The sequence below is a fragment of the Fundulus heteroclitus genome, chromosome 2 (assembly GCF_011125445.2).
Source record: "Fundulus heteroclitus isolate FHET01 chromosome 2, MU-UCD_Fhet_4.1, whole genome shotgun sequence".
NCBI lineage: Eukaryota > Metazoa > Chordata > Actinopteri > Cyprinodontiformes > Fundulidae > Fundulus > Fundulus heteroclitus.
In genome coordinates this window covers 28782459-28803736 of record NC_046362.1, presented here as the reverse complement: position 1 = coordinate 28803736, position 21278 = coordinate 28782459, and the positions used below count along the sequence as shown (strand labels likewise).

General features: G+C 37.8%; 2 protein-coding genes across 2 annotated transcripts; one reads left to right on the top strand and one right to left on the bottom strand.

The window, feature by feature from the left end:
• The first annotated feature begins 552 nt into the window (after window positions 1-552).
• On the top strand, window positions 553-5951 carry usb1 (U6 snRNA biogenesis 1). The gene is made up of 7 exons (XM_036152143.1): window positions 553-859; window positions 1456-1598; window positions 1686-1869; window positions 3070-3123; window positions 4481-4586; window positions 4927-5007; window positions 5679-5951. Exons 1-7 carry the CDS (start codon window positions 702-704, stop codon window positions 5784-5786), a joined length of 834 nt encoding a protein of 277 aa, XP_036008036.1. The 5' UTR covers window positions 553-701; the 3' UTR covers window positions 5787-5951.
• A 2183-nt stretch (window positions 5952-8134) lies between these two features.
• Window positions 8135-21074, bottom strand: pla2g15 (phospholipase A2, group XV). The gene is made up of 7 exons (XM_036152139.1): window positions 20748-21074; window positions 16414-16570; window positions 15320-15438; window positions 11849-11947; window positions 11529-11753; window positions 9633-9745; window positions 8135-9495 (listed from the first exon to the last, which is right to left on the bottom strand). Exons 1-7 carry the CDS (start codon window positions 20887-20889, stop codon window positions 9094-9096), a joined length of 1257 nt encoding a protein of 418 aa, XP_036008032.1. The 5' UTR covers window positions 20890-21074; the 3' UTR covers window positions 8135-9093.
• Window positions 21075-21278: the final 204 nt, after the last annotated feature.

The window sequence follows — 21278 nt, the reverse complement described above, 5'->3', positions numbered from 1 at the left end:
ATGCTTTGCACCTGAATCCAGGATTTTCTAACGGAGTAACAATTTAGTCAGAATGGGTCATGTTCTCCTATCAAGCCACAGTGATGTGAGCCAAGATTGTTTCTCTATTATGTAGTGTTTATGTTTACCTACTGCCTCTTTTGTAGGGCAGCTTATACTTTGAATACGTCACCAACAAATTTAAGGAACATTACATAAAAAATAGAGTAATGTAATTTATAATCATAATAATGATTGGGAACTGTGTCCTTATGTTGATTCATAGTGACTGCTGCATTTGAAAAAGTTTTTTTCTTCAGTATTATTTTGAGCTTTGACACTTTTTATTCTCTTCATTGAGTTGTAATTGATCAAATCATGTTATTTAGTGTCATAATCTTGTTTTATATTGTTAACATACCCAGGCATGCAGATGGAAATTAGCCTCTGGATCTAAATCTGAGAAATTACCCAATGGAGCAAAGCACTTATGCTTTCTTTCTTTTTTTTTTTTTTCTTCCAAAAAGCAACACATAAGCGGAACGGTTTAGCGGCAGGTGGCTTGTTTCACTCGAACGTGAATTATGGTAACAAGCGGTTGTTTATACCGGAAGTGGGGCAGGCTTTTCGGAAATTCGGTCGCTCGTTTTTGTGGCTTTGAAGCCATGGTTGGGTCCGACCACCGGGTCTCTTATGAGGTAACCGGGCCTTGATGGTTCGGGATGTTGGTCGGTTACAGCAGCAGCTCGGAGGAGGACGGTGAACCCGGAAGGGATGCGCCGAATCGGGGCAGCCGACGGCCGGCGGAGGATGATGAGGGTAACCGGCACCTTCCGGAGAAGAAGAAAGCCAGAACCGAGGAGCTGGATCCTAAAACGAGGTTTGAGCAAAGAAGTTTTTGACAAAGAAACGCGATGAATCAGGAAGTGCAAAAGGAAGGAAGACGTGGGAGGCAATGATGATGAAGTGAAACTTTGTGTCGCAAATCTGCATATTTGTTTGCTACTTAAAACAAATATATTTCCAGGTACATCATATTTCTACAACTTTATTGCTTTCATTATTTAGTTTCACCCATCAACATTTATCAGAAGCTCTTCTGTCACATCACCTCAGCTCATACATGTTCTCACTGTTAAAATGTGATGAAAATATAGTTATGAGAAACCCAAACGACATATGAACAAGATTGGCAGCAGTTCTTGTCACAGAAAATGCATACACTCAACAGAAAGTATCTGAATCTCTTTAATCTGTAAAATATTATACCATTTTAATGAGGCTTTAGAATGCAAATGAAAACCATTTGGTTAATAGGCTGGCTTCTGAAAAGATATTTGACAGCGGAAAAGAAAAAGGGGGGGTGGGGAAAACAATAAACTAATTGTTTAGGAGGAATAAAAAGTTAATTTGTAATTCCTTGAGTCTGTTTGTTTATTATTTCAGATGAAATTAAAACATGTGGATATTTTGCAGGTTGCCGCTGCCCGGTTGCCTCCTGAGCATGTTTCCTGATGACGATCACGACTCACAGACCGAAGACAGCTCCCTTCATGGTGGACGCGTCCGCACCTTCAAGCACGAGAGAGGAAACTGGGCCACTTACGTTTATCTGCCATGTAAGAAACAATAAAAACAAAACAATTATTTCTTTATTCTTCTGCATCCTGATCCCTGATTGATTTAATACTTTCTTTCTGTGCCAGACTCTCCCGAGGAGGAGTTTGAGGAGCTTTTGGAGGAGGTGCTGTCAGCCTTGGAGGCTCATGGTCTGATTTTGACCCGGCAGGAGGAGTTCCACCTCAGTGTGTCTCAGACGGTGGTGCTCAGACACCACTGGATCCAGCCGTTTATACAAAGCCTCAAGGCAGGCCTTTCTCCCTGCAGAAGGTTTGCTTGGGACTCCTTTATTGATTTCATTTCTAGACTTCTTGATCATAGCTTAAGGTGTTTCCAAATGTAACAGTTTGTAGAATTCAGGTGAGAACTTCAGAGGAAAATCTGAACTTTTTTCCTGCTAATTGTTAGCTTACATGAGAAGTGACATACATCAATCGTATAAAAAGACCAAGGCGTATGTTAAAAACGTTCACTTCTTTGTAGACGGTATATTTGTGCTACCCAGTGCACAGTATGGTGCTAAAAATGGCAACAGGTGCTCTGAACCTATAATTTAATATTAGAAATATGTTTTTCCCTCCGGTGTGGGGAAGTACACTTAACATCTTCAGGGAGCGGCGATGTACAGTGGAAGTTATTTGCAAGTTTGTAGGCGTATTTCTGTAAATGGGGTTGGGAATTTAATTAGGATTTAATGCTGTGCTCAATACTGTGAAAGATAGGCTGATATATTTTTTTTAAATCATGCCATAACCGGGCATGATTTTGCTGGAATGTACGATTGCAATGACAAATAGATTTCCTCTTTCTCCTCTAAATCCCATCAGAGAGGTAGCCAATTTAATTTGGCTTTATCTTCATCTTAGATTAGTCAGAGATTACTAGAAACAACGGCAGAATATCTTAGAATCCTGAAGAGTCGACCATAGATCATCTTTAATTGCCAAGTTTCTTCTAAATGGTGTGTATGTGGGTTGTGAAAATTGGCAGACTGAGTTTTAGATTAGATTTTTTTTCAACATCCCCTTAAAGCTTTAAAAACGTCTGGTCCAGATTTTGAAAGTTGAGATTTTTCTTGGTCAAGCTTTTTCCTCCACTATATTCGCTTTTTCGTTTTCTTTGGAGATATTTACTTGCGAAAGACTTTCTTGACAGGTTATCTTAAACTGGTTTTGACTAAGGCTGTATGTTGAATTTGTAGAATATGAAGTATAAAGACATTTAAAAGAATCTTCACAGAGAATGAATGGAGAGCATTCTGTTCTGTTCATTAAAAAAGACAGGAGGAAAAAACTTATTGTCCATCATCTTTTGAGAGGGGAGATTTGTCTTCGACGTGTGGACAGAAGAAACACCCATACAAGATACGCCGATTTAACAAAATAAACAAAAATCAGAAATCATTAACAGATGAAATGAAGAGATGCTGACTGTGTTGACCTTCTCATTAAAGGTTTTTCCTATTGACAGGTTTGTGTGTACAGCAGCAACACTGAAGGTCTACTGCAACGCTGAGAGGACGAGGTAACGTCTTTAAACTGTTTAACATGCAAATTCATCTGCTTCCTTCAAATGAATTGATTGGCTGATTGATTTGAGCACTCTGGGATAAAAACTGTTTTTCAGTCTGTTTGGTTTTAAACTAATACAGAAACAACAATAGATCTTATCTACCTGCATTTGTCATCTTTATTTTAGTTACATATAGATTTTGTGAGGATTATATTGTAGAGTTTATGTTCTAACTTTGTCCGGATATCAAAAATAAATATAAAAATAAACTAAACCAAACTAAGTGAATATTTTGTACTCAAATGTCCATAATGTCATAAACACGAAACTAACATTAAAAAAATCAGTCTGAAAAGATATGTAATTTGAAAATGGAAAATTTGTAGGGTTCCATGAAAATATGTATAATTGGGACAGAAAATAAATCTTTAATTTTGTTGAGAAATACTTTGCCACCTCTTCCTGTTTCGTTTTTAGGATTCTTGTTTGTAGAAACTATGGTGTAAGTGTTTGGTTTTGTAAAAGCTTCAATGAAGTGGTTCCTGTTTGAATGAAAGTAAAATTAACTAACTAACTTATAAATCATAAAAAATTATAATTTTCTTACAAAAAGCACAACTACATGCTAAAAATTCAGATAGATAATTAATGTTTGGATAAAAAAATGTATCGTGTTTAGGTTTTGTCAAACTTTCTATAGGCTGAGTTAAAAAACAACCCATCCAAGTTATGAAATCACCACGATATAATTATGTATTCAAGCAAGACCATTGGATAATCATGAGCAGTAAATATGTTGTGAGATCACGTAAAAACGTTTATGAGCGCACAGCAAATTCACTGATGCAGATTTATATTTTTTCAGGATCTCAAAGTCTTCTCTGATTGGTCCAAAGCCAAAACTGTCCATTTTGCAGGGGATTATGACTGAGTTAGTTTGACTAGCCATTCGCTAAATATTTCCTCCCCGATCCTAACCCTACGTGGTGACCCTGCCGATAACTTTCTGTATGTTTTTGCTTATGTTATGCACGTTAATGATGACTTTCTCAGTTTTTATCAACGAGTAGATTTGATGATTGGTTTTTATCTAAGCTGAAGTCGTCAAAAAGATACCAGTTTATAATCATGAGCTAATTATGAGAATCTCTGTTGATGGAATTTATTCCAAAATGTTGTTCAATCTGCATTGTTTAAGGATTATTTTCTTCACGTTGGTTGAAAGTTTTAATTCCCGTCAGTGACGTATTTATTAAAACCAGCATGTTCTGGTTAAAGATGCACTTATCTGTGCCTTAAACCCCAGTGGTTCCTTAATGTTTGTTATTGTTTGGCTCCCTGTGTGTCTTTGGATGTCATTCCCCTACAGGACATTCTTGGGGATGGAAGTGTCCACCGGGCACGCTCAGTTGATGGATCTGGTCCGGGTTGTCGACAAAACAATGACAGACTTTGGATTGGACACTTTCTATAAGGTCAGTAGAAATTTCACACAAACCTTATTTTTTTTAATATCATTTTAAATCAATGTTTATAGAAAATCCTAAAAAGGCCAAAGAAGCAAATTATCTGAAAACCCAAATCAAGTTGTGAACAAACTAAAACTAGATCATTATTATTATAATTTAGAAGCCAAAAATAAAGATTGCTGACTTTCACAGCCACCATCAAAGCTTTCTGACTGAAGCCGTGACGACGTGTTGTTTTATCAGTTTTTATTCAGATATCACCTTATCATTCATTTTACTTCATTTAAATTGCTGCATTGATTTCTTACCACAAGCACGCTAAGTTTCTCTCTGCTTTGTCCTCAAGGAACCATCTTTCCACGTGAGTCTGGCTTGGTGTGTGGGAGATCTCACAGAGAAGACAAAGGAGATCTTAGAGGAGCTGCAGGTGCTCAGACATTATTCCTCTATCTGATCCAAAAAAATCTCTTACGTCCCAAAACCCATCGGTACCCAAATAAAATTAAAATGTGGATTTTCTCTCCAGTTTTAACTACGAAGAGGGAACAGAGTGAAACATGTTGGCATTTTTTTTAGTGAATTTGCTCTGAAGTTCTAATTTTTATTGCAGTACCATAATCTTGCACTATTGATTTTTTTTTTTTTTTTTTTGCAAAATCACTGATTACTGAAATTATTGCCATTTTAAATAATTCCATTAAATCAGTTTTATGAAATTATATTTATATTTACTAAGTTGATCATATTTCCAGGCCTATTTAAAGGAGCAATAAGCAAAAGTTCAATATTTGAGATAGAAAGCTATATCGAGAATCGTATCGAATCGGCTCATCCTAGATGATACCCAGCCCTACTATTTACGGGCACTGGGTTTTATTTAGGGGTATACGATTAAAGGGGGGTTATACTCAAATGCACACCAACAATTTTATTTAAGTACTTAAAAAAACACATCCTTTTCCTTCCATTTGCCAATTTTGTGCTGCTTTATATTGATCTATCGCATAAGATTTCAACAAAATACATTAAAGATTTTGGTTGTAATGAGTTAAAATAAGAATTTATTTATTTATTTATTTATTCCCTTCTTTGTTACAGAGTCTGGTAGATAATCGGGAAGAAGGACCGTTTCTGTTGACGTTGCCCTGTGCAGAAGTCCGCTGCAGCACAGGAAATAAGACTTTTCGCTTCCCCCTGAAGCCGTGAAACCCTCACGACTGAACAGCTGCGGTCTGTGCGACGAAAACACTGACCAGATGTTACAGATCACAGCTTTTGCTGTATCATACCATACAGCCTCCAAGGACAATTCAGAGACACAGATTATTTTTATATCAAAGATAAACTATTTGATTAAACCTTCTTGTTTTACACCTGTTTTTTTTGTGATTGGTGCTTTTGGAAGCTAAGTTTTGTTGCGTACACTGGATGATGCATCTCTGAAAGGAAGCTGGGCTCTTAACGAGCTCTGTAACCTCAGTGACTCACAGGATGATATTTACAAGAAAAACACAGGAAGCACTTTGATAATATGACCAAGAGCGAGGAAGCATTTTCACTCTGCATACAAGGACGCCGTAAAATTTAAAAAGAGGAAAAGGAAATCTAGACAAAAATCAATTAATACCAATGTTGAAACAAACATGACAGTCGGAAAAGAAAAACAAAAACTATTGACTATTTAAAACCTATTCAGATATTAAAGAGAAACCAAAAATAATTTGAAAAGGGGTAAAACCTGAAAGCTGAGTGGTGATTTAAAGCAGATTTTAAATTGCCTGTCTCACAATAAGGACTCGGCCCATTGCTGTCTCATTGCTAAAAAAGCATCAAAATTCCTAAACTGTGTCCTAATTGTGAGAACGCGCGCAGCTAGGTAATATTTTTGAGCTAGACTCTTAACTATGAGATATCTAATAACCAAGTCATAATTATGAGACGTCATCATTTTGAGACAGCCACATCACAAATATAGGTGTTTCATACCTACAAGATGCCAAATAGCGATGCCAAATAAGAGATGGTATCTCATAACGATGAGATAGTGTTTTATCTAAGTCATAAGTATTAAGTATAATTATGAGCAAATAGCTATGTCCCACATATGAGACAATATAATAAATATGGGAAAACTAATTAGTAAGTCATATTTAAGACAAAATATCTCAAAACTTTCAGCTGAGATGTAGAATTTAATATATTTACAAACATTAGCACTTTGTGACCAGTCCAGTATCCTCACTGTGGATGAAAGCATAAGCCAAGAGCTTATTTTCAAAGTGGTCCTTCAAATACCTGATATAAACATAAAAAATAAATAAATACAGAAGATAAATGAAAAGGAAAAACTATCCACAAAATACATAAAAATCATTTACATTTTATAAAACATTAAAATTACACATTAGTTCTCTTACAGACATAACTGTCAACAACAGTCCCCTATAAACTATATTTGTGTAACCACGTTTAAAAAAAAGACTAATAGTTTTTTTTCCTTTAACAAAGTAAATGAGGCAATCTCTGAATTATAAGATAGCTAAAAGTAAAGTCACAATTATGAGATTCCATCTCATAAAAATGAAACAACAGCTAGTATCTAGGTCATTGTTAATAAACTTTGAGATAGCTAATTCAAAGTTTTAAACAGGAATGGTTTAATTATGGGTAAGCTGATAGATGCGTCATAATTATGAGAACGTCCTCATCATTTTTCAATTACCAAAGGTTCAAACCTTGTTTTTAGATAGCTCATAACGAGCTAACTCAAATTTATTCAATTTATTTACACAGCGCCAATTCACAAAACCCATCTCCTCAAGGCACTTTATCAAGAACAAAAAACAATTGAATCCAATAATACAGACAGATACCAGGCCGCTTATATGCATCCCAATTTGATCCAAGTTACCAAACAACCCAGTCAAAAAATAAATATGAGCTAAAATTTCATGCTTTTGATATAACTAATTGCTAAGTAACTATTATGATAGTATCTCATCATATTCAGATAGCACACTCATAGGTGGGACACAGTATGTAATAATTCAGTTAGGTAAAAATAGAAAGAATTTTATGAATATGAGATAGCTTGATCAAAATTACTGAACCGAATTTCATAACTGAGACAGATTATATTTAGGTCAGAATTAAAGCCTGGTATCTCTTTAGTTTGATAATGGCAAGTCAGTGTTTGTGTCTTACTTATGTGATGGTTTAACAAAAAAAAAATGATTAGGCTAGTATCTAATGAGGCAGAATACCACAATTATGACACCCTAGTCATAATTAAGAGCTAGTTTGTCATATATAGCTAACAGTTAAGTGAGAAAAATGGCATGTGCTTCCTGATCTTTGTCTAGAATGTCATATTGTAATATTAATACTTAGTAATTTTGAGACAAAGAAAAATTAATTCATAATATAAAAAGGTAGCAATATGAAGGGTTCACAAATATTAAATGGAAAAAATAAAAGGTGGAAATTTTATTTATTATTGTATTTGTAAATCAGTTTTTAGAAGCTGCAGCAATAAGGAAAACTCTGAGTCGTGGTTGTTTCATTTGAAGCATTTTACTCTACAGAAGGCCGCTTGTTCGTGACACACATTTATGATTGCTCACAGCAGACGTGAAACTTCATAGTATATATACTTTTGGTCAGAGAGGGTTCATGGCACAGTACATTCACTCAGGTCCCCCCCACATCTGTTCAGCAGGAGATGGGTTTCCTAAACAGTCTGAACATTTAACATCCGCTAAAACAACACAAAAAAATGACAAAAACAACAAGGAAAAGTATAAAAACGTCTAGGAAAAGATCAGATGGACGTCACATAGTCGGGAAGAGTCTCCTCCTTCCAGCTTTCTGTAATTAGAGCCTTTTAAGGCACCCGATTCAAACCAAACCCGAACAAAAAACAGTCAAACAGGAAAACGGATCAAAAAGATTAGCAGTTCCAGTTGTTTTTTTAATACTCTTTTCCACCATCACAAAACATTCCTAATATCTTTAACGCTCTTAAATGCAGATCATCCAATTGTTTTTTCATTTGACTGAAAATCAAACCCTTGATATGACGGTGGTCTGTAACTCCTGTAACACTTTGTCCACATAAAAGCCCACAACAGCTTGGCTGGGCAGACAAAGAAAAAAAAAAAAAAAAAAAACACGAAGCAACAACAACAATATCAAAATTAGTCAAACGAAATGAAGATACAAATCTGCAAAATCATAACAACATGATTGGCTTGCTGTGCTTGAAAATTCCTGTTACAGAAATCTCTCTGAGAAATAATAAACCGTTCCTGCTTCTCCACACGTTCTCTTATCCTATAACAAGTAATGGGTAAAATCTAGACTTTGTGAAAATCTGAGACCAATAGAAAAAGCATTACATTTTTAACAACAAACAAAGGGTGACACGTATCAGTTCACACCTAGAAGGATTCAGGATTTCTCAGGTCAAATTTGAACATTTTCCGTTGAGACGTGGTCGGAGCGTTGGGCGGCTTCACGGCGAGAACAGCACGGTCTTGATGTAGGCCACGGTGGTGATGTTGGTCAGCATGTTGACGTGCTCGTTGCCCGGCAGCGCTTTCAGGGTGACGGGCTGCTCCTGCTGCCCCGCCCACCGCTTGCACTGCACGGCGCTCCGCAGGTTGACCGTCCCGTCCCCGTCGCCGTACACCACGTCGGGCTCCACGTCCGGGAACTTGTCCGAGTACCGGAAGGACTCGGGCGTGGGGATCCCGTCGCCGTACAGGCAGTGGACGGCGACGCCGGGGGCGGTCAGGTCGGACACCAGCGGCTCGGTGTCCTTACGCATCAGCCAGCCCTCCCTGAAACCGATGTCCGAGTAGAATTTCTCATAGTCCTTCACGGTGTAGTTGGCGCTGGGTGTTTGGATGAAAACCTGGAGATTTGGGGAGAAGGAAATATTAGATAAGGCAGCAGGCTGAGATTTGATTCAAGATCTTTAATCTTCATGGAAATTAAAATTTTTTTAAATATTTGCCCAAATTTAAAACAACAAATCCCCGGTTTACAGACCTGATCTTTGGGCCACGAGTGGTCATACGGGAGGAGCCAGTTGGTGGAGACGGCAGTACGTTGCTGTGAGCGAATCTTCAGGGGGCTGATGACCGGGATGCGGTTGTTGTCACCTGAATTTGGGGAACAAAGAAAACGTAGGCACAGAGAACTGAAAGTCGGGAGATTGTTTCTGCACCAGAGTTTCCCTATCTGGCTTCCTGATAAATGTATAGTTTGCTACCTGGGGGTTTTTAGGTGGAAGAACACTTCCTTTCTGCTTCCATAAGAATTAAACCCCGCGATTTACCAACCGTCACTTTTGTGCAAAGTAATACAGAAACAAGAGATTTATTAATTTGCTGGAGCACAAAGATGTGCGTTAACGTGACGTCAGGTTTGGAAGATGCCAGAAATAACTTTAGATAAGCAGTTATTGCTGCGTGTATATCTGGAAATGGTTATAAGGCCATTTGATACTGTATGAATCTTACAGTATCAAATGTTTTGCTGTTATAATTTTTATTTTTTTTTACTTGGTCTGAGGAAATATTCCAATATTTTGAGATAGGATTTTTGAGTTTTCTTCAGCTGTACGCCATAATCAGCGATATTAAAACAATAAAAGGCTTGCGATATTTCAGTTGTTTTGTAATGAATCCAGAATGTATGACATTTCATGTTTTTTAATTGCATTACAGAAAATAAAGAACTTTATCACAATATTCTAATTTTCTGAGACAGTCCTGTACTGAGCCTGGTTCTGCTGGAGGTTTTCCTCCCTGTTAAAGGGGGGTTTTCCTCTCCACTGTCGCTTCATGCATGCTCAGTATGAGGGATTGCTGCAAAGCCATTTACAATGCAGACGACTGTCCACTGTGGCTCTACGCTCTTTCAGGAGGAGTGAATGCTGCTTGTCAAGAGTTGATGCAACCTGCTGGGTTTCCTTAGAGAGGAAACTTTTTGACCAATCTGTCTGGAGGATTTGATTGAATTTGACTTGTGTTGTGAGAATTGGCGCTATATAAATAAAACTGAAACGAACAAATGAGACCAAAATAGACCCAGGAAATGAGCACAAACATCCACTACCAACTGTGAAGCGTGGTGGTGGACGGGTAACGACATGGGCTTGTATTTACAGCTACAGGACCTAAAGACCATCTAGTTAACGGCAATAACAGGATGAGATGTAACTTTGTTTTAAGAAATGTATGGAGCACCACAGTACGGGAACAATAATTTGGTCGAGAAATGAAAATAAAAGTAAGCTAATACAATCAGTGAGGCCTGTAATCTAAATTTGGTGCCATTACCTTACCATAGGAACGTTTACGCTTTTTGTTTTTTTAGCTTTTCTTGTATTTTTGTCTTGATTAGATAAAATACTTTGATAGAGAAGGAAAAAAAAGAATGAAGATAACATTTAGCAAAGGGTTATGTTGAAGAAGAAATACATTTTAAATGGGTGCAAGACAAAAAAAAAATGGTAATGAAGATTAAAAGTGTTTAAAATCTCATTTGTGGAACCGGTTATTCTCTATGAAAAAATCTCACACAAGCTTTTATGTTAAGGGGTGACCCAGGGATCTGTATTTGTTCCTCTCTGTTTGTGTTTCTACTTCTGGATTAATTTATTTAGTTGCTTTTCGTGCAGCAGGACTGAAAGAGCTAAACACCCCTATTGCATTTAAGAAATTTAAAATAAATAATGAAAAAGAACCTAGACTAAACCATTTTACTTTTGCATGCATTTTGATTGTACGCCTCGATATTGTCTATGCTTCCATAAGCATAAACTTATTACTTTAAAGCAATACGTTTTTGTTTCTTGTTGAATCCTCATATTCTTGACCGTTACCAGTTGTAGACCGGCTGAATGTCACCACAGCTTTCATTCTACCGCTTCTCCCTTACCGGACGTGACCACACGGAGGGTTTTGGCCACGCCGGCCCACGGCGGTCCCAGACAGATGAAAGCCTTGATGTATTTGTCTTTCCAGGCCTGCGGCTGCTGGTTGAGGAAGTACAGCGTGTACATGTTCCCCATGCTGTGGGCGATGAGCACCACGGGTCTCCCGGCCTTCTCTGCCATCTCCTCAATCATCTGCTGCAGCTGCTGGAAGTAGTCTTTATTCTCATCTAGAAGAAGAAAAAATAACAGAACTGAAGCTCGGTTCACAGGTTAAGTTGCGACTATTTTTTATTTTTTATTTTAACTTTGTGTTGGTTCCTACTCGGAGCTTTCCTCCAGTCGTATGGCGCTCCTCTGACATCGTCATCTCTGGTGTAGCCCCACTCCACCATCGCCTGGACGATGCTGAAGAAATACATGCCTGGGAGACGCAAACACGAGATGTAGTAGATCGATACACCGCATGGTTGTGTTATAGAGTAAAAAAAACAAAAAACAAGGATTTAGCCATGTTGAGCTGAAAGCTGGACTCAGATCATGCCTGCAGTAACAGACACTAGAGCTGGTCTCTGAGATTAAAATGTCCATTTATTCACCGATTCTTTTCTTGATAACATGCCAGAGGAAAGAGAGATTCAAACAGTATGTACTCTGTACTGTAAACGTAACTTTTCCACATTTTGTCACATTAAAACCACACATTTTTGTGAAGTTTTACTGGGAGTCAATACTTTGTAGAACCATCTTTCACTGCACATTTTGCAGAATCAGCTTTAATTGCTAAGAATTGGACTTTGGTTCCAGTTTGCTCTCAGTCAAGACATTATAAGTATAAAAATATTTAAAAAGAAACGAAAACAAGATTTTTTTTAATCCTTTTTTTGGTTCTTTAGACTGAAATTTGTAAGAATCAGATTCAGTCCCATGGCAAAAATTGTGTGCAGAAACAAGAAATTTGACGCCAGCTTCATGCGCTCTCAGCGTAAAGACATTAAGCATAACTAAACCGTCTGGCCCAAAAGAAAGGAAGCCACCAAAAAACGTCTCACACTTTAATGTTTCACTGGACTGCCTTTAGATTCGATTACAGCATGCTTTTACTGTGGCCTTGTTTCACGAGGCTACTGCAGTTTCACCAGATTTATTTCCATCCAGCGTTGCATTCATTTTACACAAAAATCTTGCATTGATGATGGGAGAGTCTGGGCAGTCTTCTCCAGTACATCCCAAAAGTTTCTTAACTGGGTCAAGGTCTGGACTCTATGGTGGCCAATCCATGTGTGAAAATGTTGCTGAACCTTGGCCTGACCACCTAGGCATGGTGGGTGCATCACTTCCCCTTCCTCTCTTCTTACACTTCTTCCAGTCCTCCAGAGTCCAATCTTTATGCTGCCCAGCAAAATGTAGCCTTTTCTTCTGGTTAGCCTCACTGATTAGTGGTTTTCTTACAGCTAGACTGTTCAGTCCCAGTCCCCATAGTTCCTTTTACATTCTGCGTGTGGAGACGCTCTCACTTCCACCAGTAAACATAGCCCTGAGTTCCACTGTTGTTTTTCTTTGTTTTGATTTGGCCAAATGTTTAAGTAATCACCGATCACAGTCATACAGGATTTTTTTTCCTGACCACACTTCTTCCTCGAAGACGATGGTTCCCCATGTAGCAGTTTTTGCAATCGCATATGGAGGTTTTCTCTTGTTGTTTAGAGTTGCTTTCGACCCATTACAACAGGAACATTGACCGCTAGATTTGATGCGTATTGATGTTTTCACTTAACACAATTTAATGTTTGCTACTGGTCTCACAACCCAGTGACCGTTTTGATGTGTTTGATGATGTGAAGCACTTTGAACTGCCTTGTTGCTGAAATGTGCTACACAAACAAACTTAACTTCTTGCTGCATGGCAATAATTTGACTCTTCTTAAATATCTTTTCCAGGACCGCAGGGTATGTCTTTCCACATGATTGTTTAAGAAATCAGAAGTTACGCATTGCACCAGCTGGGGTTAAATGACTTGTTGCCAGCTGAGACATGATCACATGCAGTTATTATCCAATAGCAGGCTCTTACGTAGTTGCATAATTAAATCCGGGTGGTCATTGTCTCTGGGCCAGGCAGCACATATATACTTAGAGGAAATAAGATAAAAATGAACAATATGCACATATAGTTTTTGTGTACACCTAATATGTTTTCTTAAAAAAGGTTAAAATAGTGAAATGTGCTAACTCACAGCAGACTAGCTGACTGAGAGGTGTTCACTGCATCCATCAGAGTGACGGCCTGGGGGAAGAAGCCGGCTCTGTGGTGGCAAGCTTTCGCAAATTGCGATCCGTAAATTGAACCATTTAACTTTGAAAAATATCTAAAGCTCAGTCAGACTCTCTTGCCACAGAATCCCAAACTAGAGTCAGGTCTGGACTTGGACTAGGCCATTCAAACACGAATATGCTTTAATCTGAACCCTTCCACTGTGGCTCTGGTTGTAAGTCGCTGTTCTATTGGAAGGAGAAGCTTTGAGACTTCTTAAATCATCTACAGCCTCCAACAGTTTTTTCCCCCAGGATTACTTGTATTTAGTGCCTTCCATCTTCCCCATAAATATTCATCAACTTCCCCATCCCTCTTTAAAGAAAAGCATCACACAGCATGATGTTTCCAGCACAGATTTCACTGCTGCGGAGGCACAAACTAAAGTGCAATTTTCCGCAACACAGAATTTAATATTAAAGGCCAAAATGTTTAGTTTTAGTGCAGTCCTACCAGAAAACCTCCTTCCAAAAGGTTTCTTGTGTCCCTTTTCACGGTTTTTGGCTTCTTATGGCTTTCTCCTTCCCAATCTCCCAAAAATGCCAGATTTGAAGAGTTCCTAACTAAAAGTTGCACTGCTGTGGATCTCTCAGCTGCTTCTCTGATAAACGCTCTCCTTTCCCAGCCTGTCAGTTTTGGTGGACGGCCATGTCTAGGAGTGCGGTCGTGCTGGACACTTATTCAGACAATGTTTTTAACAATGCTCTGTGAGAATTAGAAAACTGGCGATACTGAATTTTACTCTAACCCAGCTTTAAACTTCTCCTTAAATCCTGACCCATCCGGTATGCAGACACACTCAATGCTGATGTGCTCCTGGCCAAATCCCCGTCATTCTCTCTGTTTCCTGTTGTCTCAGCGCCCGGCGGGTCGAGGCAGATGCCCGCTCGTAGCCTGGTTCTGATTCCTTTCTCTTAAAATGGATTCCATTCCTTTTTCAGCGCTTGATAAAAGATGAGGATGACACTAAAGTCAAGATTTAGAACATGTTTCCTGTTTTTCTTTAATGTTATCTAGGAATTAGATAATCCTTAACTAATTTAATGATGTAAGCACTGCAAAAACGGATCTAAAAACAAGTAAAATGTTCTCCAAGTTAGTGTATTTGTCCTTGATTTGAGCCAGTAAATAAGATTATCTGCCAATGGAATGAGTATTCTTACCCATAAAATAAGATAATTAGACATCCTGCACTTGAAATAAGATGGAGATGAATTTTTCCTATTTTAAGTGGAAAAATCTTATTCCATTGGCAAATAGTCTTATTTACCTGCTCAAATCAAGAAAAATACACTCATTTCACGAAAATATTACTTATTTTTAGTTCTGTTTTATTCCGTACTTTTTGTGGTACTTATGAAGCTTGCAGGAAGTTTTTCTCAGGTTTGTTATTTTTGTTTTGTTGAGCCCGGTTCAGTCCAAGCTTCTTCCCTTGCAGGGTGCTGCAGCTCAGAGGACTCTCTGAGGGGGTCTTGAACTCACCCACGCTGTGCTTGCTGGGATCCAGGTACTCCAGGGAATACGTCTTTCCAAAACCCGGGACTCGAACATATACGCCTGGTGGGGCGTCGGATGTGTGTGTGGTACTGTTGTAGATCAGCCTACAGAAGAAGACACACAGACACACACACACATTTGACTTGGATCAGTTCTACACCTGCGTGGAGCGCCGAGTTTCGAGTTTCCGAACAGAGACGGTTCCCGTTTTCAGTCGCAGAGTCCACCACACTGTCTGTGATGTGTAAGAGAAAGTTCTCCAACTGTGGTTTTTGTTTCCACCAAGCAGATGTGAGCAACTGTTTGGTTTTTAACCAGCAGAGGTGGACATTTGATCAATACACAGCTTGAAGGAAATTATTGCTACACAATTGCAGTTTTTTTCCCCCTTTAAATTTCGCTGTTGTGAAAGATACAAAAGTGGCAAAAAAATTTAAAATCTTGTGAAAAACATCCAGATCATTTCTCTTCAAACCACTTAAGTATTTTGAACATCATAAATATTCTTATCGCCGTTCTCTGTCTCCCTGTTTTTATAAATCCTGTAAAATTACAGTTTAAAATATTACAGTTTAGCGTTTCCACATTCAACATTATTCAATACAACAATTTTAAAAACACCTTTGTGATGCTGAAAATGTATAAGCAAATTTCCCCAGTGATAACTTTCACACCAAAAACTGTGGTAAGTACGAGAGCTAGCTGCATTCCTGGATGATCATAAAGTTCAACCGACTCCTCTCCATCTAAATTCTTAGCACATCCCAACGTAAAATAAGTTAAAAAGTCCAATAGAAAACTATAAAACCTATATGTCTGCTTTTCACAAACACTTTGAGAGACTTTAAGAAAGTTAGCCTGCTTGAAAGAAGAAATATTAAAAAATTAGGGTTGGTTTGCAGCACTGTGTTCAGCCTCAATAATGCATAAAAAAACAACAACACTGAAAACTCTTAAACTGCCTCCACAGCCCTTTTCAGCTTTTACCACCAGGAAACACTGCAGTCCGCTAGAATAAGTAAGGAATACAGTCGCTGGCATTTTAACACCATTTTAACAACCCTCTTGACTCGGCCCACCTGATGTTGTCTATCCAGCAGTCGATGGCGTAGGGCACCAGCAGCTCCAGGTTGAGCCACAGAGTGAAGAAGTTTTCCGTCTTCTTGTAGCAGATGTAGTGGACCACGCTGGGTTTATCCAGCTTCGCCTCCAGCTGGTTCCCCAGATCCCCCGGGACTGAAACAGAGTCACCCCACAATTCAGCTCTAAACGTTTACTATCAGAAAATGTTGAATAATATGCTTTATCCTGTTTTTATTCATTTATATTTATTTTTTGATTGGTTTCTGTTAGTTTTAGTTTAGTTTTTATGCTGCATGTATTTATCCATTATTTCTTCTTAAATTAATTTTCAATTTTTGTATTTTTATTTATTAATATTCCGTTTTTTCTTTTATTTATTGCTCTGTTATGTCTTTATTATTTTTTTGTCCAGCATCTATTTATTTATTTTTCATAGATATTTTTTGTGTATTTATTTCTCAATTTTTATAACTATAATTATTATTGTTTAATTATATGGCTTATAATTACAATTGTCTTGTGTATTATATTTTTTTTGCCCTGTATTTATTTCTATATTACTTTTCTATTATTTTCTATCCTGCCTTTGTTACTCTATTATGTTTTTACCATTATTTATCGCCTGTTAATCTGTTTGATTCTCCTCCTTGCTATACTACACTAAGCACATTTTTGTCTGTTCTTATTTTATATTGGTGTACAGGCCCTTTTTTTTTAAATCACTCTGAACAAATTTTTGCCTCACTATGTAAATGACAAAGCCTGGGAATAAAATGAAGAGATAAATATTTTCTGAGAAACAGTGGATGAGTGCAAAGAAAAAAACTGATGCAACAGAATCATTTTGAATTATGACAGAATTACACGGGGTGTTTTTGAATTATGAAACTTTAAGTGCTCTGTGGCTGACTTTGTAAAGTTTTTTTTTTTTTTATCCTTAACATTCACCCTAACCTTCTAATATTTTCCATTTACTTAATTTTACCCCTCTGTTCACACAAAAACAGACCTTTCTCTGACTATCTAACCCACCGTTTAACTGCTGACTGATCAAAACCATAAATCCCTGCAGCTTCTTAATGTGGAAATGTGGCTGCTCAATTCAGGCCATAATGTGGCTTAGAAAAGTAAAGAAAGAAAGTTAAATCGAGGGTTGTGTTTTTGCCTGGCATGTAACCATTGGTGAGACTTTATCCTGAAAGCTTTACTCAACACAAAGTCAAACATGGAGCCTTCAGGTCTGATTGTATACATTGATCTTAGAGCCAAAGGTTGCTGCAGGATTTCTCCCCCAGCTGCTGCACAAACAGAGCAAATCACAGGATACTCAGAATTATCTCTCTGAACCCAGACGCCACATTGATTCGAGTTCTGAAAACAATCCTTGATTTAACAGAGTTATCCACGCTGAAGAGACTTTTTAGTTCCCTGAAAGACGCCCACCCCCAGATTGTTAGGGTTCTTGGGAATAAATGTCTACTAAATCACTAAATATTATGTTATCAGGTGGTTGTTTCACTTTTGCACAAGTTTTATCAGACAACACGCCGGAGATCAGAGCAGCTACACAGAGTCTTATCGCGCTCGTGTTCAAACCACAAAGCCTGTGGTTTGAACAAACACAGATAAACTTCTCCAAACTCAACACTTGAACCACTGACTGAGAGGATTTTTCTTTTAATCCCAAAGAGTTGAGCAGAAGAGCGATGCTTTAGGCTAAAATGGTTTTAATCATAAATTGAAAGAAGAGAGACTGAGTACTGGTGAGATAGTAGAAAAGTCTCAAAAGCCACAACTGGGTAATTAGGAAAGCTAAGTGGCTGCTGTGCTGAGGAGTCATATGACCCAAAGACTTCTGGACTCTTTAAGGCTCACAGACATGATAAACGGGTCTTGAGTCATCCCTCACGTCTCTGGATTGTTCTTCCTTGGAAGAATAATGTAAAACAGAGAGAAGCGTAAATAGATCTCTGGAGAGTAAACTGGAAAAAGTGACAAACAACGGGTCTAACATGATTTTCTTTCTGCATTTCTTAAACGAGCAGTATGTCTAAAACACACATATGTGTTTGTATGTTCAATCTACTTTAATCAAGGGTTTGACACTGAATTAGCAACAGAAGAGATTGAAAATGAGACGCAAAACAAAACAAAAATGGAAAAGAAAAGAAGAAAAAAAATCTTATTTTCTTCCATCAAACAGTTGTTGTAGGTAAATTAAAGGCTGTCCCAACCTGGACTGAATTATTCTACATGGATTACAGATTCTTTTAAAACAGTTTAGGTTTTATTAAAGTTTTAAACAGTTTACAAAAGTTCATACAGGGGCAGTTTTAAGGCTTTCTTTGAAAATTTTCCCCACCTTATGGCTTCACTTAAATTAAGTTGAAATCATCACTTTTTCTTGTCTCACAATTTTTTTTTTTAGCTTCCACGCTTTGAATGAATCTGCCTTTAGTAGTGTATGATTTAATCCAGATTTGACCAGTCTGCGCCATTTTATGTTTAAGATGAACCCTATCTAAGGTAGTTGAAATAAAAAATAAAAAAGACAAGTATTAAATTTACTGTTTTTATTTTCACCGATAGCGTAAATGTTTATAAAATCCAGATGTGTTTTAAAAGATCTGGAAGCATTATAGAAATCAATATGCCCAGATTTGTAAAGCATAATTACATTTTCCTTTTGGTTATTTGACAAATCAAAGTGAGGTCTATTAATCACAGTTTGTATGTTTAGGAATTTCAGTATTTCAGTCTTACAAAAAAAAAATCCAAATGTAAATTAAATTCAACTTACAGCTAAAAAAAAACAAACAAAAAACAAAACAAAACATTGTAATCGATTATTCTGATGTTTCCGGAAAAAAGGGAAAGGGTTTCAAGTAAAGATGTACAAAATTATATCCCTATTCAAAATAACTCCAGCCTTAAATATCACCCAGATCTTTCTTGACAGTTCTTACATGTGCTTTTACTGGTGGACACTGACCTGATCAAATAGTCTGACCAGAACTCCAGTCCGTTCTGTACTGGCCACTTTATAAAATGCTCCCACTTAATCTAATCAAATCATATCAGAAAAATAACCTTATCATCACCTTTGCACCAGCATTCTAAACCAGGAGTGGTTCTTTGCATAGCATTAGATGCTACGATTGTCATTGATCGGGCCCAGGAAATAAATAAATAAAAAGTAACCTCAAAAAGACTGAAAATTTCATGTGATCTGGTGATTTCCCTTGTAGTTTTATCACCCAGTGACATTCATTTTGAACATTGATTGTTAAGCTGGAGCTTACAGCTGAAATTTTTATCTGGAAAAAAAAAATGTATTTGATTTACCTGAAGATTATTTTAATAATAATCAAACTGTGTCAAAGCTTGATTGTTGCAAGCAAGGTCCTGGTTCCAATTCTATAATTGGGCATAATTTATACCTTTATTTTAGGATTCAACTACAGTGTTCATAAAGCATTGCAAGCTGAATGTGACATTTCATCTTCTGTTGCTGTTTCTAAATGGTGAAAATGTCCTACTGTGTACATATATGGGACTTTTGGGCTTAATAAAAGAGATTCTCACATGCCATTTTATTGACATTAATTCTAATCACTAAACGGACAATCATTTATCAGAATCCAAGATAGTTGGTTGAACATTTCAGGATCTCTAAAGATTTGTCAAACCAAGTTTTTTTCTTTCCTTTTTTATGTCATTTTCGTTTCCAGATTTTTACAAGTTTCAGTGTAAACTGGAGGTTATTTTAAAATGCAGTAGTTAAATAACCATTAACCCCCACACATGAACTTAGCATCGTTTAAAAGTCATTTTAAAGGTCTTTTAAGATGAAATAGTTAGTTTTTACGTACAGCTGACCGAAAGTTCGGATGATAAAAAAAAAAATCACAAAACAACGACATTATCTCAAAATGGCCAAGGATGTTATTAATCACATTTAATTCTAAAAAAACAATTTTGGAGTTATCTGGTGTGCGAGGCGTACGTGAATGCACCGGGAAGTTTTGGCCGTTAAAACGCCTTTTAAACGTTTAATGACGTAAGAACAGAACAGGCTGAGGATTTTACGTTAATTTCTACGCATGACCAAGGGTAGAATGATTAAAAATCCTGAAATAAGCGCCACAAATCGGAAGCTAACTTCAACAGCCTCCAAACTCAACACGGAACTCCACAGACTGGGTTTTTTCAAAGAAAATTCACAACAACTCTTAACTTGGAACAAGCTGTTCCCCGGCATGCCTGGGGGTGCGTTTAGTTTAAACTCTAAAGATGCTATCCGGATATGACACAAGAATGTACGCCTTACTGAGGACGACTGGGGGTCTCCGGCTCTGACAGGACTTGTTCTGCAGGCATTTCTCTGCTGGTCTTCCGTCGCTCAGACCCAGAAACAGCAACAACAACAACACGCCGACGCAGAGGGCTGTTAACCGTTGCCAACCCGCCATGCCTCCCGATGTGTCATAGCCGGTGGGTCTCCGATGGCTCCTCTGGTGGGGGGGTGTTAGCGGGTTATGACGCCGGGCGCTTCTGTTGGTGGTTAAATGCCTCCGAGCATCTGATCAGCGCACCTCGGATAACGATGATGAGTAAACAACTGCCCATCACGAGGTGCAGCTTGCGGAGCTAATCGAACCGCAGGCCTGAGTAATCGACCGCAGATTTGATCAAGGGGCACAGATGGTTAAACTTTTAACAGGGAGCGACAAATAATCGATACAGATGTGGGTTTTTTTCCCCCCTCCCAGCAGCGACACACAGGATTCCTACGCAGTCATGAATCGTCTGGAAATTGCTTTTTATTGTTTAACAGATTAAAAAAAAAACTGGAGCATAA

What these genes read in the sequence shown, in the direction of transcription:
- usb1 (XM_036152143.1), top strand. Translation starts at nt 702, where the DNA reads ATGTTGGTCGGTTACAGCAGCAGCTCGGAGGAGGACGGTGAACCCGGA. An exon ending in TGCAACGCTGAGAGGACGAG is followed by an intron (nt 3,124 to 4,480) that starts GTAACGTCTTTA and finishes ATTCCCCTACAG; the next exon opens with GACATTCTTGGGGATGGAAG. An exon ending in GATTGGACACTTTCTATAAG is followed by an intron (nt 4,587 to 4,926) that starts GTCAGTAGAAAT and finishes TTTGTCCTCAAG; the next exon opens with GAACCATCTTTCCACGTGAG.
- pla2g15 (XM_036152139.1), bottom strand. Translation starts at nt 20,889, where the DNA reads ATGGCGGGTTGGCAACGGTTAACAGCCCTCTGCGTCGGCGTGTTGTTG. An exon ending in TGCTGGATAGACAACATCAG is followed by an intron (nt 15,439 to 16,413) that starts GTGGGCCGAGTC and finishes CTTCTTCTGTAG; the next exon opens with GCTGATCTACAACAGTACCA. An exon ending in CCTCCGTGTGGTCACGTCCG is followed by an intron (nt 9,746 to 11,528) that starts GTAAGGGAGAAG and finishes CCCCAAATTCAG; the next exon opens with GTGACAACAACCGCATCCCG.